General features: G+C 33.7%; 1 protein-coding gene across 1 annotated transcript in view; it reads left to right on the forward strand.

Annotated features, from left to right (window-relative positions):
• CCDC172 (coiled-coil domain containing 172) overlaps window positions 1-14,088 on the forward strand; it is a 41,965-nt gene extending 27,877 nt beyond the window's left edge. The window contains exons 5-8 of the mRNA XM_027113123.1: window positions 3,900-4,001; window positions 4,364-4,466; window positions 12,562-12,649; window positions 13,861-14,088. Coding sequence (XP_026968924.1) covers window positions 3,900-4,001; window positions 4,364-4,466; window positions 12,562-12,649; window positions 13,861-13,902 — 335 coding nt within the window. The 3' untranslated portion in view covers window positions 13,903-14,088. The remainder of the gene's footprint in view (window positions 1-3,899; window positions 4,002-4,363; window positions 4,467-12,561; window positions 12,650-13,860) is intronic.
• Window positions 14,089-14,441: the final 353 nt, after the last annotated feature.

Here is a 14,441-nt window from a genome sequence, read left to right on the forward strand (position 1 = left end):
AAAAAAAAAAAAAAAAAAAAAAAAAAAAAAAAAATGAGGCAGTAGAAAAGTGGGAAAAAAGTTATTACCACAAACATTGTGTTCATTCTTTCTGTTGTGTAAGTGTCATAGGAATTGATGCACTTGTCTTATTTTTTGGGAGGGAAGAAACGGTCCTGGAACCATGCCTTCTCCATTTAGCCTAGAGAGTTAGGACTAAGAAAAATAATACATTCTCTACCTCAAGAATGTTTAAGTCCAAAATTTCTCTATCACTCTTGGCCAAGTTTTACAAAGATATTTTAAATCATAAATCATATCATAGAATGTCTGATAAATCAGTTAATAATGAATAAAATATAGTTTCACTTTTTAAATCTCTTAAAGATTGTAATGGTATCCTGGAATACTTCTCTTAATTATTAGCATGTAGTTATGTTTATATTTTAAATATTCATTTATTAAAGGAGCAGAAGCATAAATGTGAGTTTATTAATTTTTTTCAAAGAACTGTTCATTTTAAATTTATTGACAAAAACATGGATAATAAAAATTTTTAATTCAATTATATGATTTATTTGAGTTCAGTTCAGCACACTCTCTTGAGCACATGCTATGTGTTCTGTATATATATGACAAGCACTGTACAAGAATTGGAGTTTAAAGATAAATGAAAGCTCCTGTTTTTTTTTTTTTTTTTTGCGGTACGCGGGCCTCTCACTGTTGTGGCCTCTCCCGTTGCGGAGCACAGGCTCCGGACACACAGGCTCAGCGGCCATGGCTCACAGGCCTAGCTGCTCCGTGGCATGTGGGATCTTCCCGGACCGGGGAACGAACCCGTGTCCCCTGCATCAGCAGGTGGACTCTCAACCCCTGCGCCACAGGGAAGCCCGAAAGCTCCTGTTTTTAAGGAGCTTATGGTCTACTATGGGAGATAGACAAGTAAAAGGATAATTTAAATAGTATGTGGAGAACTTTCACTTATAATCAGGAAGGAGCACAACACAAACAGCTAGAACTGAAGAAAATATATTAAAAACTATTTTTACATATTGAGGAAAAGAGACTGTTCAAGACTATGATTACTGAGAGAAGGGAAACACATGAGGTATGATTACCCTAGCTTTTTACCTGGATGCAATTCTTTGACAGCAGGACTGAGAGGGGGAACTTAAGCAAGCAGAGTGGTCTGATTGAGTTGAGGATACAAAGATTGGAGTTCAGGGAGGCTGAGTTAGCTGAAATTTTCGGGACAATGTACTTGAGAGGAAAGAACTACACAGACAAAAACCTCCAGAAATCTTCATAGAGGTTGCTTTGAGCCTTTGGCTATATATTACTCTGTGCATACGTACAGGAAAGCCACTAGGCTGAGTGAAGAAAAACTGCTGAGGAGTCATAAGGTCGACAGTTCTAAGAGCTCACACAGGACTGGGAGACATTCATGTTCCATCCTGTCAGAATAGAAAGATCTCATTAAACAGAAGAGTCCTGCCTTAATAGCAAGATTAAATTAGCCTTAGACTTAAGGCTCTTCTGGACACACTCTTTTAAAAAAAATCTTAAAAGCAAGGTTTGGACCTAATCATGTTACCTAACTGCCTGCTAAATAACAAGCATCAGCATGCTTTAAAGGAAGAGATCAAAATTCAAACATTCAAGAAAATAGTGAACACAGCCAATTATAACTCATAGCAAGGAGGAAATAAGGTCAATAGAAACATCTCTAGAAATCATAGAGATAATGCAATTAGCAGAGAAAGACTTTTTAAATTGTTCTTATAAATATACTCAAGACCATGAATATAATGAAGAGAAAAAAGAAATAAAAATAATCAAAGATTCAGAAAAATCATTTGACAATATTCAACACCCTTCCATGGTTTTAAAAAAAAATTCAATACAGTAGACATTGAAGGGACCATTCTCAACCTGATAAAGTGTATCTATGAAAAACCCATGGTGAATGCTATTAATGATGAAAGAATGAAAATTCCTCACCTAAGATTGGGAAAATACAAATATCCACTCCTACTACTTCTGTTCAACATTTTGCTAGAGATTTTAGCCTGGGCAATCAGGCAAGAAAAAGAAATAAAAGACATCTAGGCTAGAAAGGAAGAAGTAAAACTCTCTATTTGAAGATAACATGATCTTGTGTATAGAAATCCTAAGGAACCCACCGGAAAACTATTTGAGCTAATAAACAAGTTCAAGGTTGCAGGATATTAGATTAATATATACAAATCAATTATATTTCTATATACTAACATGAACAATTTGTAAGTTGAATTAAAGAACATTCAATTTACAATCAAAAAGTAAAATACTTAGGAATACACTTAAAAAAAGTTCAAGACTACAAAAATCATTGTTGAAGGAAATTAAAGAAGACCTAAATAAATGGAAATCCAACTTGGGATGGATCTTCCAATCCATCCCAAGTTGATGGATTGGAAGATCTAATATTGTTAAGATGGCAATACTCCTAAATGTGATCTACAGATTCAATACAACCCCTATCAAATATTCTAGCTGGCTTTTTGCAATCTGACCCTAAAATTCATAGAAATGCAAAGGACCAATAAGAGTCAAAACAAACTTGAAAAAGAACAGAATTGGAAGACTCACACTTCTGATTTCAAACTTAGAACAGAGCTGCTGTAATCAAGACAGTGAGGTGCTGGTATGAGTATGGGCATATAGATCAAGGGGATATAATTGAGAATCCAAAAATAAACCCATACATTTATGGTCACTTGATTTTTACACATATGCCAAGACCATTTGCAAAAGAATAGTCTTTTTAAATAAAGGTGCTAGGATAACTGGATATCCCCATGCAAAAGAATGAATGTGGACATCTACCTCATACTGTACACAAAAACTAAATCAAAACAGATCACAGGAAAAAAAAAAAAAAACAGATCACAGACCTAAATGTAAGAGCTAAAAATATAAAACTCTTAGAATAAAACACAGTTGTAAATCTTCATAATTTAGGATTAGGAAATGGTTTTCTAGGTATTCACAAGCAACAAAAGAATAGATAAATTGGACTTCATCAAAATTAAAACTCGAGTTTCAAAGGACACTATCAAAAAAGTGAAAAGACAACCCACAGAATTGTAGAAAATATTGGCAAATCATGTATCTAATAAGGGACTAGCATCCAGAATATATAAAGAACTCTTACAACTAAACAGTAAAAAGAAAAATAACCCAGTTTTTTTAATGGACAAAGTATTTAAAAAGGCATTTATCCAAAAAAGGCATACAAATAGCCACACATGAAAGACGTTCAAAATAATTAGGAAAATGCAAATCAAAACCACAATGAGATGCCACTAGCCTGGCTATAATAAACGAGTAGATAAGAGTGTTGGATAGGCTGTGGAGAAATTGGAAACCTCATACATTGCTGGTAGAAATGTACAATTATACAACTACTTTGGAAAACAGTTTGACAGTTTCTCAAAATGTTACACCTAGAGTTACCCTATGACCCACAATTCCACTCCCTGGTATTTCAAGATAATTGAAACCATATGTCCACGTAAGAACTTGTACATGAATGTTCATAGCAGCATTGTTCATGGTAACCAAAAAGTGAGTAGAGTTTTCTAACTTCATTGGGAAGCTCGTTTTACTTAGTAATATGACACTATTTTGAATTCTCATTCAGCAGTCTAACCTTCAACTAACTTGTTCTTTTGTATCCAGTTGTTGCTTAAATAATCCTGGTCAGTTTATTAAGAAACAGTTCCTATGTGGCCAAGGGAAGCTGTTGGGACTGAAAATTGACCATATACTGCTTAAATTTTTACTACACAAGAAGAACTTAATCATTCCTGACATACATAAAGCAAAACTTAAAATAGTTAAAATATGTTTTTTGGTTTTTGTCTATTTGTTTCTAGAAATGAAGTCAGCGGAACATGATAGTGGCCAGTTAAATGAACTTCAAAAACAAAAGAGTGAATTGATACAAGAATTATTTACTTTGCAGAGAGAGCTTAAAGGTATTACCTTTATGAGTTAGTTTATTTTGCTGATGAATATTGTTATATATCTACTATAGGGTAGTATTATCCTTTCAAAATGTATTCACCTATTGGGATGTAGTGCTGCTATTGATGTAAAAAATGAATAGGTAAAGCACTGAACTGATCAGTGTTAGATCTGGTATTTTTAATGTCACAAACTTTGTTAAGATCTTTTTTGTGTGTGCCTTTAATTGCTATATTAAAGTAGAAAAATAAAAATCACTAGTACATATATTTTACATGAAGCACCAAAATTGAGTATTGTTCTTATGAATGCATAAAGATAACCTTTATGTTTAATTTTTTAAAGATTGTAAGAATTTTCTTAAATTGTTTAGGTTTTGAAGATAAAAAAAAGGAAGCCGTTTGTACTACCAAGTACCTAGAGGCAGAAAAAATAAAAATCAGTGAAAAGCCTCAAAATGATGCTGAATGCTTAAGGTAAGAATTGCCTATTATACTTTGGTATAAAATCTGATAATTTTCCAAGTTGTCAAGTAGATTGCAGCATAAAACTAAACACACAGTTGCTTTTTTTTTTAAAGTTTGTTTAAGAAATTATTTCCTTCTATGTGTATTCTGAAACATACTAATAAGCAAACACTTTACTGGCTAGAAAGTGCTACACATAAGTTTCACGATGCATCAGGTTGATAAGGTTGAAATCAATTTTATCTTTTCATATACCTCATGGTCTCAGAGTTATTCATATCCTAACAGATTAAGATATAGTATTGTTTCCACAACTCTCTTTTTTATTATCCCTAACTTTCTGGAGTGAAATTATTTTTGGTCCTTCTAGATTTCAGGGGAAAAAACCACAGTCTACTGTTTTACTTGAAATCTGTCACTCTGGTTTGGGGCCTAAAGATTGAAAATGTATTTTCTGTACGGAATATTTAGATTTTTTTAATGCATTTGGATAATGAAAGAATGGCTGAGGTTTGAAATGACATAATTATATACCAAAGGAGGACCCCCCCCCAGTTTATTAATTTCACTGTTATTTATTAATAATTCAGTGTTATATTTGCTGGCTTAATTTTAAAGAACTTCCTATACTTTCTACATTTAATGTAAGAAACAGAAACCTCATTGCCAGATCTACAAAGAGGCAAATGAAGACTTCTTTCACATAAATCATATAGGAAATAAGTCCACTAGAGCTGAACAAATGCTTCATATTAGCAGTGTATTGCCTTAGGCCATAATTTTAGTAGATTGTGAGAAAATATCTGCAATTTAATTTTATGTTAAGTTTTATAAGCATGAAATATCAATCTCTTGGGTGCTATGTTTGATGCAGAATGAGTTTCTGTAGTGACAGTCTGCTCATTGATTTTTTTTACACTTTTAAAAATGGTAATGCCCACTGGTATCATTATAGTTAGTAGTAAAGGGGCTTCCAATATGAACTCCAGTTTTGTTTATCACTCAATCATAAAAATTTGCCCTGGATTAAAATTAAGCACACAAAGTTTGTTAGACAGAGCTTTTCCTTCACAGATGGTGACAAAGGAAATTTGGATAGAAAGAAACATCAATCAATATACCTAGTCCGTTCTTTGCATCTTAGCAGTTATTGAATGAAATGCCAATATTTATCAATTCCCACTTTAAATTCTTTAATATGTGTAGCTTAGTTTCCCTTCCGGTATGTTCCATAAAAGTTATTTCAAGTGTGAAGAGCAGAGTCAAAATACTAAGTGTAAAGATTTTTGAAAAGAGGGCCATCAGTCTTATAATTAGCGCAATAACAAGGAGCTAATGATGGCAAAAAATGATATGACATTTACTGAACATCATTAAGGCCAAACTTAAGTTGGTTTAATCCCTAACTTTTGGAATAGAATAATCTTTTTCATCTGTGTGTTCAAATGTATACTGAATTCTATAGTAATTGCCTTTATCTTAAATTTTCAAGTTTAACTACTCTTGGTATAGATGCTATTTTTAAGCAGGGTTTCTCAGCCTTGGCACTGTTGAGATTTTGGGTCAGGATATTCTTTGTTGTGGGAGAGCTGTCCTATGCAGGATAAGATGTTTATCAGCATTCCTGGCCTCTACCAACCAGATGCCAGTAGCGCCACCCACCCCCAGTTGTGACAAACCAACAATGACTCCAGATATTGCTCAGTGCCCCCTGGGCAGAGACGGGTGGGCAAAATTGTCCCCAGTTCAGAACCAGTTTTATTTTAAAGTTATTAAAATTGTACTTCTACTTTTATTAAACTTTAACCAGTAAGAAAGCAATTACTGGGTTACAAAAAGTTACAAAAAATTAATTACAAAAAATTAAAACTTCATCTCTATGAACTTATTGTTTCTACTTTTTGTAATTAGAAAATTTTGATGCATATTTTATTCTGTCTATATTATTGAAATTCTTTTGTAATGATTATGTTTTTATAAAGTTAATCTGTCATGTCCAGGTTGCTTGTTGGACTCTAACTTAATGCCATCCATTAATGGAGAGAACTAGTACTTTATTTTTTTAACACCTTTATTAGAGTATAACTGCTTTACAATGGTGTGTTAGTTTCTGCTTTATAACAAAGTGAATCAGCTATACATATACATATATCACCATATCTCCTCCCTCTTACATCTCCCTCCCACCCTCTCTGTCCCACTCCTCTAGGTGGTTACAGAGCAGGGAGCTGATTTCCCTGTGCTATGCGGCTGCTTCCCACTAGCTATCTGTTTTACATCTTAGAACCAGTACTTTATATTCACAACAGTTTAATGGTCTCTGCTTTAAGTAATCTTCCCCTATTTATAAATTACAAGATGTTTGTTTATTTAAAAGATTCTAATGTGAAGAGTGTGGGCTCAGTAATTAACACATGTTAAAGCAACTAACTTATAGAATATTACTATGATTAATACCTAAACCAGAGGTTGTGTTAATTTCTAAGAAGCGTCTCTGAGGGTTGTATAACATACCAAGCTAGTTTTTTCATGTAGTCCAGGGAGGACAGAAATCTCAGGGTCTCGAGAGGCAGAAAGCATAGAGGTTAAGATTACAAACACCTTTGAATCCCACCTCTGCTATTTACTAGGTTAGTGACCTTGGACAAGCAATTTAACTTGTCTATGCCTCATTCTCTACATCTATAAAATGAGGTTAATAATGGCCCTACCTCACAAGACTATAGCAACAATTAAATGTCTTAATATATATAAAGCCCTTACAACAGTGCTTGGTACACAGTAAATGCTCTATAATTATTAGACATAATTATAATTGTATAATTACTTATGATTTCATTTTTATTTCATATTATCCATGGGAATTTCATGCCTTTCAGGCTTCTTTCTCATTTTTTTCTCCTGCCTGTCCTTTAAGTGCAGAGGCTCCCTAAAGGTTAGTCATTGATTGTTTTCTTACTTTGTACTCTCCATGGGTTATCTCATCTGGTCTAAAGTTTTAGTTATCATCCATAGATAATTTCCAAATCTTTGTCACTAATCCCTCCTTCCTAAGCTCCAGTTCTGAATTCCCAAGAATTTAATATAAACATAGAAATAGATCTGAAGTGATGCTGTCCTGATTAAACAAACAAAAACGTAATCTGTGCTATCTCCCTGCATTTCTATCACATACTCTATTCTACTAGCGCATCAGAATACTATTTGTGGAATTCCAAATATGCCACAGGACTTCACACCTCTGTATCTTTCTCTTTTTTCTCTATTAGTTAAAAATCTGATTTAGTCTTCAAGGCCTAGCTCACATGTAATTTTTCCTGAGTAAACCCAAAATGTAGCAGGCATGTTTGATGTGTTCAGAAATCTCATCATTCTCACCCTACCCCCGTCCATCACCAAGTTTTGTTGCTTTTACCTCCAAAATATTTCTTGAATCCTTCCACTTCTCTCTCCATGGCTACCATCCTAGTTCTAGCCACTACTCTCTCTCACCTGGATCACAGTAACAATCTCTCTCTGCTTTCCCGTCATCCACTCTTGCAACCTTCATTGCATTATAAATTGAATTGTGTCAGCCCCCTTACTAAAATCATCAGTGGCTTCATAATGAACATAATAAAACCTAAAGTCCAAGACTCATCACAATATGGTATATGACCACCTCCCTGATGTTATTTTCAACCATGGTCCCCTTCTCACTCTGCTCCTTAAAGCACTCCGAGCTTTCTTCCACCTAAGACCTTTATCTATGCCTTTCTTTCCCTCAAGTTATCTGTTTGCCCCTTGCCTGCTTGTCTCCTACCTGGTGGGACATGCCCTATCCTTTAGATCTCAGTTGAAATATTTCCTCAGAGAAGGATCCCTGTGATCTAAATTTTATAACCTGTTGTTTTTCCTAATAACACACTGGATTTTTTCCTTGATAGCACAGATTCCATTTTGTAATTACATATTTATGTGCTTCATTTTATGTATGTCTATGTCATCATGTGCTCAGTTAGGGGAAAGATCTTGTCTACTTTGTTTACCATTGTATACTCATGGTCTAATACCTTGGTACAGAGGTTGGCATATAGTGGGTATTGAATAAATAAATGAAGGAATAAACATAATAAATTATGAAAGCGTTCCTCTACTGTTCCTTTCTCTGTGTTCATAGAGAATATGTTTATAATTCTGTTATATCATTGATCATATTCTATGATATTTATGTGTATCAGTCTCTCCCACTTAACTGGGAACTCCCTCTACTACTTCTTCATTTTTCTATCAGTGTCTGAATCTAACATAGTCCAGGGTACTTAGTGTTTAATAAATATTTGTTCCAGTGATTGAGTCTACATATTTTATTTTTACTACAAAGAAGATAAAAGTTCCTCATCTTTTTTCAGTGTTATTTGCAAAGACATGGTATATATTAACCCCTGAGATAGCCCCATGGAATTCTTCTTTCCACTCCTGGTTTTTTTCTTCCATGAAGAAAAAGCTTTACTGGTTTAACCCTCCTTGTTGTCCCCCCCAGAACTCCTTCTTTCTTATTCTATGGTGGAGAGGAGTGATTCAGTCTGGTGAGTTTGGAAGGATAAACCGAAGCCCAGCTTTCTTTTCCTTATCTCTCTGGAGTATGGCCTGCCTCAGAGTGTATATTCCACTCTGCTCCTCTATCCCTTAAGTTTTACAGTGATAGGACTCCATGAAAGAAAGCTTGTGGCATCCAATTCTGTCTCTAATGGTGTGAGTTACATTAGTCTAATTCTGGGGTTCAGTGTTAGTAAATCCTTTGCATGCAGATATAAGCCACATTCTCCAGTCACTGCTATATTAGTAGCAAACTTGACATCTTGACCTTCCTTATTTCTCAGATGGGCAGAATTCAGGTAGGCAAGAATAGCAGTATATACTGGACCACTTCAAACTCCCAACACCTATTATTTTTTATTATTACTCAACACCAGGGTCACCAAAATACATTTCTTCATCATGACTTTTTATTTACTGCAATAGTAACATACCAGACAACTTGAAACATTTCAGGCATTTTTTTACCTACAACACTTCTTCTTAGAATGGTTTTACACTTTTTATAACCAATGTTTATGCTTGTTTAATACAGCAGGAAGTTTGTTTCAGAAATGAAGCTACAAAGTCAATAGCATGGGATTTTCTTTCTGAACATTTGAAGATAGAGTGGTTTTGTGAACAGCATGTTTGCAATGGAAACAGCACAAAAGTTAATATACACCTGCTACTGAGAGACTCTAAATGCATTTATATGAAGTAGTAAATCAGTGCTGTTGCCTCTTCAGTGAAAAGGTCATCCAGTTAAGTTAGTCATAGATGTCACATTGATGGTGTTTTATTAGCTAGTAAAATTCTGGGGGAAAAAAGACAGAAGTTCCCCTTCCTCTTACCCCATCCTTTTAATTTCTCCTTTTTAAGATTTTCTATGGATTCATGGATTTCTTTTTTATTTCATGTGTTATAGTACATTATTGTCACTATTTTTGGTGCTCAAATTGTCCCAGATTTGGCTAGAGGCAGTCGCTTGAACTAAATTTTTGTGTCTTTTGACATTTTCCCATCAGTTTTTGGTCACTTTCCTTCCTTCTTGTACAACAGAATATTCTAGGCTCATCTTGTATATTATAATACCTACCTCAGCCCTGGGACCAATTATTTCAAGGAGTCCTGGTATCTTTTAGTTGGTACTGGTTTTAGAAACTAAGATTAGCATGCTAGATGTGCTCGTTACTACTGGGTGTCATTGCTTCTGAATACTTTAAATGGACAGAAATAAAAATATCATTTTTTTAAATCATGATTTTTTTTATACTGATCCCTTCCATTCACATCCAAAATCACAGGGGTTTTTTTCCCTCTTCCCTCCATTTTCTTTGTATATCTTCTTTCTTCTAGTGAAAACTCTGGTTCTTAACAACATCAATGTAATTATCCATTTCTTACAATCTTGTAAAATAATTTTAGAATTACTAGCTGTGTACCTTCACTAACAATAAAAGTAGTAAATAAAATGTAAGATTCCTTTATAATTCTTATTGCCTTACAACATATCCCACTGAGGGTTATAGACTACTATGTTTGAAAATTACTTGAATTAATTCTTTTTTTTAATCTGTGATTATAAATTTGAAAAACAGGTTTATTTGTTTCTGTTTGTGTTTAACTCAACTGTTATTTTGTGTTAAACTTTATGGTCTTTTCCTCAACTTTATTTATTTAATTTTATTTGTCAAATATGTAAATAATCATCAAGATTCAAAAGTCAGAAGTATATAAAAAAGATATACCCAGAGGAGTTTCATTTCATTCCATATCTATTCCACCCCATTTTCACTCATGCTGTAGGTGACCATTTTCACTAGTTACTGGTTTATCCTTTGTGTTTCTTTTCATCTTTATCTTCATTCTTTTTATACTGTATAATACTCCATTATATGGATGTGCTGTAGTTTATTCAACCAGTCTCATAAGAATGGACACAGGTTGTTGACAATATTTTGTGATTACAAATAATAATGCAACAATAACTGTCAAATAATGCTGTCAAATAATGCAACAATAACTGTCAAAAGGAAAATATAAATGTAGTTTTGTTATATACTGCCAAATTCTCCTCCTTCGAAGTTTAACCATTTTAAATTCCCCCATCAATGTCTGAGTACAGCTGTTTATCCACAACCTTATGAAGAAAGTGTGTTATCAAGTTTTTGGAGTTTTACCAATCTGATAGATGAGAAATTATATACCTGTGTAGTAAATTTTCAAGTCTTTATTATGAGTGAAATTGACCATATTTTTATCACGAGTAATATTAAGCACTTTTCAAATGTTTAGGGATGATTTTTATACTTTTTTCTGTGAAGTGACTGTTTATGACTTTCCCCCATTTTTTAATCAGAGTTTTGGTCTTTTTTCCCCTTGATTATAAAGCCCCTTTACATATTAGAGAGATTACACTTTTATCTGTGATGTATGTGGCAAGTATTTTCTCTCAGATTGTCATCTTTTGACTTTACTCATGTGTTTTGCTATGCAATTTTTTAAATGTAATTGAATTGAGTACTCATTTTTCATTTATATTTTGAGCCATAGTGAGAAAGTTCTTGGCCACAACCAGCTTATAAAGGAATTTCCCTATTCTTTCACTTTGTCCTTAGATAGTTTCATTTTTTACACTTAAATCTTTGATCCAGTTAGAGTATATTTTGGTGTATGCTATGAGATACAGAGCCAATTTTAGCTTTGACAATCCATCTATAGCCACATAGCACATAGCTATCCGGTTTTTCTAACACAGCTTATTAAAAAGTCAGTCTTTTACAGTGGTTTGAGGAAGCTCCTTTAGCATATGCTAAATGTCCACTTGTCCCTTTTAAGCTATTTCTGTCTTCTGTGTTCCACTGCTCTATTTATATGCCACTACTGCACTCTTTTAATTATAAAGGATTAATGGTATGATTTAATATCTCACAGGGCTAGTCACCTTTCTTTGTTTTCTCTTTTTTCAGGGCTTTCTTGGAAAAAAAAAATACAAGGGCTTTTCTAGAATGTTCTTTTTCTTTTTTCATATGAACTTTAGAATCAAATTCACCTAGCACCAGCGGAAAAAAGTGTTAGTATTTTTATTAGGGTCAAATTAAGTTTTATTTAACTGGGGATAGTTAACATTTTTATGATGTCCTATTCCATGAAAAAGTCATGTTAATTATTGCTGGTGACAATGAAGGCTACTTATTTTTGTTTGCTAATTTTGTATCTTGTCACCCTACTGAATTATTTTATTGTTTGAGTTGGTTTTAACACTGATTCATGGGTTTTCCAAGTATGTTTTCAAATTACCTGAAAAACGAGATAGCTTTATTTCTTCTTTCAAATTCTTGTTCCTCCAGTTATCTTTCCTAGACTAATTTTAATGGCTGGTTCCTTATAGAATTATAGAGAATTAAAATTTCTTTCCAAATTCTTTAGTGTTAACTTGAAATTCCAATAATAGAAGCTGCAAATCTGGCACTATTCATGTAATAAAGAATTATTATAAAAGTTTACTAATGAACTAATTGAGTGAATTTTTCCTTTAAAACAGACTTAAAAAAGAATTAGAACTTTATAAGGAAGATGACATGCAAAGTGTTTATGATGCTCTCCAGACAGAAATAGAATTTTTGCAGTTGGTAAGCCATAATTGATTGGTTTAACTTTTGTTCAGCACTCGTTTTTACTTACTGGTAAGAATGGTTTTACTGGAATACATCTCACTGAATTAGTATTGTGCCCTTCACATGGATTTGCACTAGATACAAAAGAACAAAACAGGGCTTCCCTGGTGGCGCAGTGGTTAAGAATCCACCCGCCAATGCAGGGGACACGGGTTTGAGCCCTGGTCTGGAAAGATTCCCCCATTCTGCGGAGCAGCTAAGCCCGTGCGCCACAACTACTGAGCCTCCGCTCTAGAGCCCGCGAGCCACAACTATTGAGCCCACGTGCCACAACTACTAAAGCTCGTGCACCTAGAGCCCATGCTCTGCAACAAGAGAAGCCACAGCAATGGGAAGCTCGCTCACCGCAAGGAAGAGTAGCCCCCGCTCGCCACAACTAGAGAAAGCCCACGCACAGCAACAAAGACCCAACGCAGCCAAAAATAAATAAATAAATAAAAACCAAAACAGCAACAACAAACAAAACTAAGGCCACGATATAAATCTGTGAAATGTTTTGAGTCTTGGAGATTTAGATGCTGCATAAGGCAAGTTATATCAATATATAAAGAGAAGATGTACAATTTCAAACTAAGTTAAAAAAAATTCAAACCTGACCTCACAACATCCCCTTGACTGAAACTGTTATTAGAGGATTAATGCACTGAAGAAGTTTAACTATCATAATGCTTAAAAGCTTTTTGTTTTTGATAGGCATAAATTATACTTTGATTATATTTGATCCTAAAACTTTCTTATTACAAATTTTTATGATTGCCAGAACTTTGGATTCAGTTATTGGAAACTTATTTTCAGATTGTGTGGGAGCACTTCAGATTGCTTTTAACCTCTTACTTTGGTTGTTTATAAAATGAACACAGTATTTGTCATGCTCTATTTTAATAGAAGACATATATAGCTAGCTTTAAAGTATGTTAAAATATAGTTTTAATTTAATACACTATATTTTCTTCCATATTTATTTTCTGGAAATATTTTCTTATTTAAGATTATCCAATAGGTATGTTAGGATTTATATTTTATAGGATTTATATATTTAGAAAAACTTTCAATAGTAAAATTTAGAAATGCCCAGTTATTGTTGTGCTAAATTTACATGAATTTTATGTAATTCTTTTATTAAGAATTTCATTTCTCTCATGAATAATTGTATGTTTTCATTTCAGACACTGGCACAGAAAGATCTTCAGGAAACTAAAAACTTGTAGAGAAGTGATCAGCTATCTAAGATTTGATCAAGCATCTTAGTATCAAATCTTTGTGGTAGATACATGAATGATACCCATTTCTTGCGGAAAACGTGAGGTTTAAAATGTTCAAAGTTGTTGATATCTAGAATTGATATATTAGCACTTAAAAAAAGTAAGTTTTTGGTCTTGTTACCTGCTGAAACTTAAGGGTTTTTATGTGGTTTGATTTTATTTCTAAAGGAAGAAAAAAGGAGAAACAGATATTGTGTTCTCAGGCTCGTTATTCCCCCCCGACCCTTAAGCTGATCTATACTTTCTGATGTTGTTCATTCTTTGTTGCAGTCTACCTCAGATCCAATCAAGTGTAGGAAGAAAAGCTCAGATTATTGACCCAATTTCGTCAGTGCCATTTGCACCAACAAAGATGCTTACTTTCATTTTAATCCTTCTGTAATCATAAGATGTCTTTTGACAGAGGCCTTCTGAGGCCTTTCATCTACAGAAGCCAGTTTTCTCCACTTTTCTCTAAATGTGTCTACAGATTTAAGTCTGGGACA

Source organism: Aethalodelphis obliquidens, unplaced genomic scaffold (genome assembly GCF_003676395.1).
Source record: "Aethalodelphis obliquidens isolate GAN/ISIS:26980383/991018 unplaced genomic scaffold, ASM367639v1 scaffold11, whole genome shotgun sequence".
Lineage (NCBI taxonomy): Eukaryota > Metazoa > Chordata > Mammalia > Artiodactyla > Delphinidae > Aethalodelphis > Aethalodelphis obliquidens.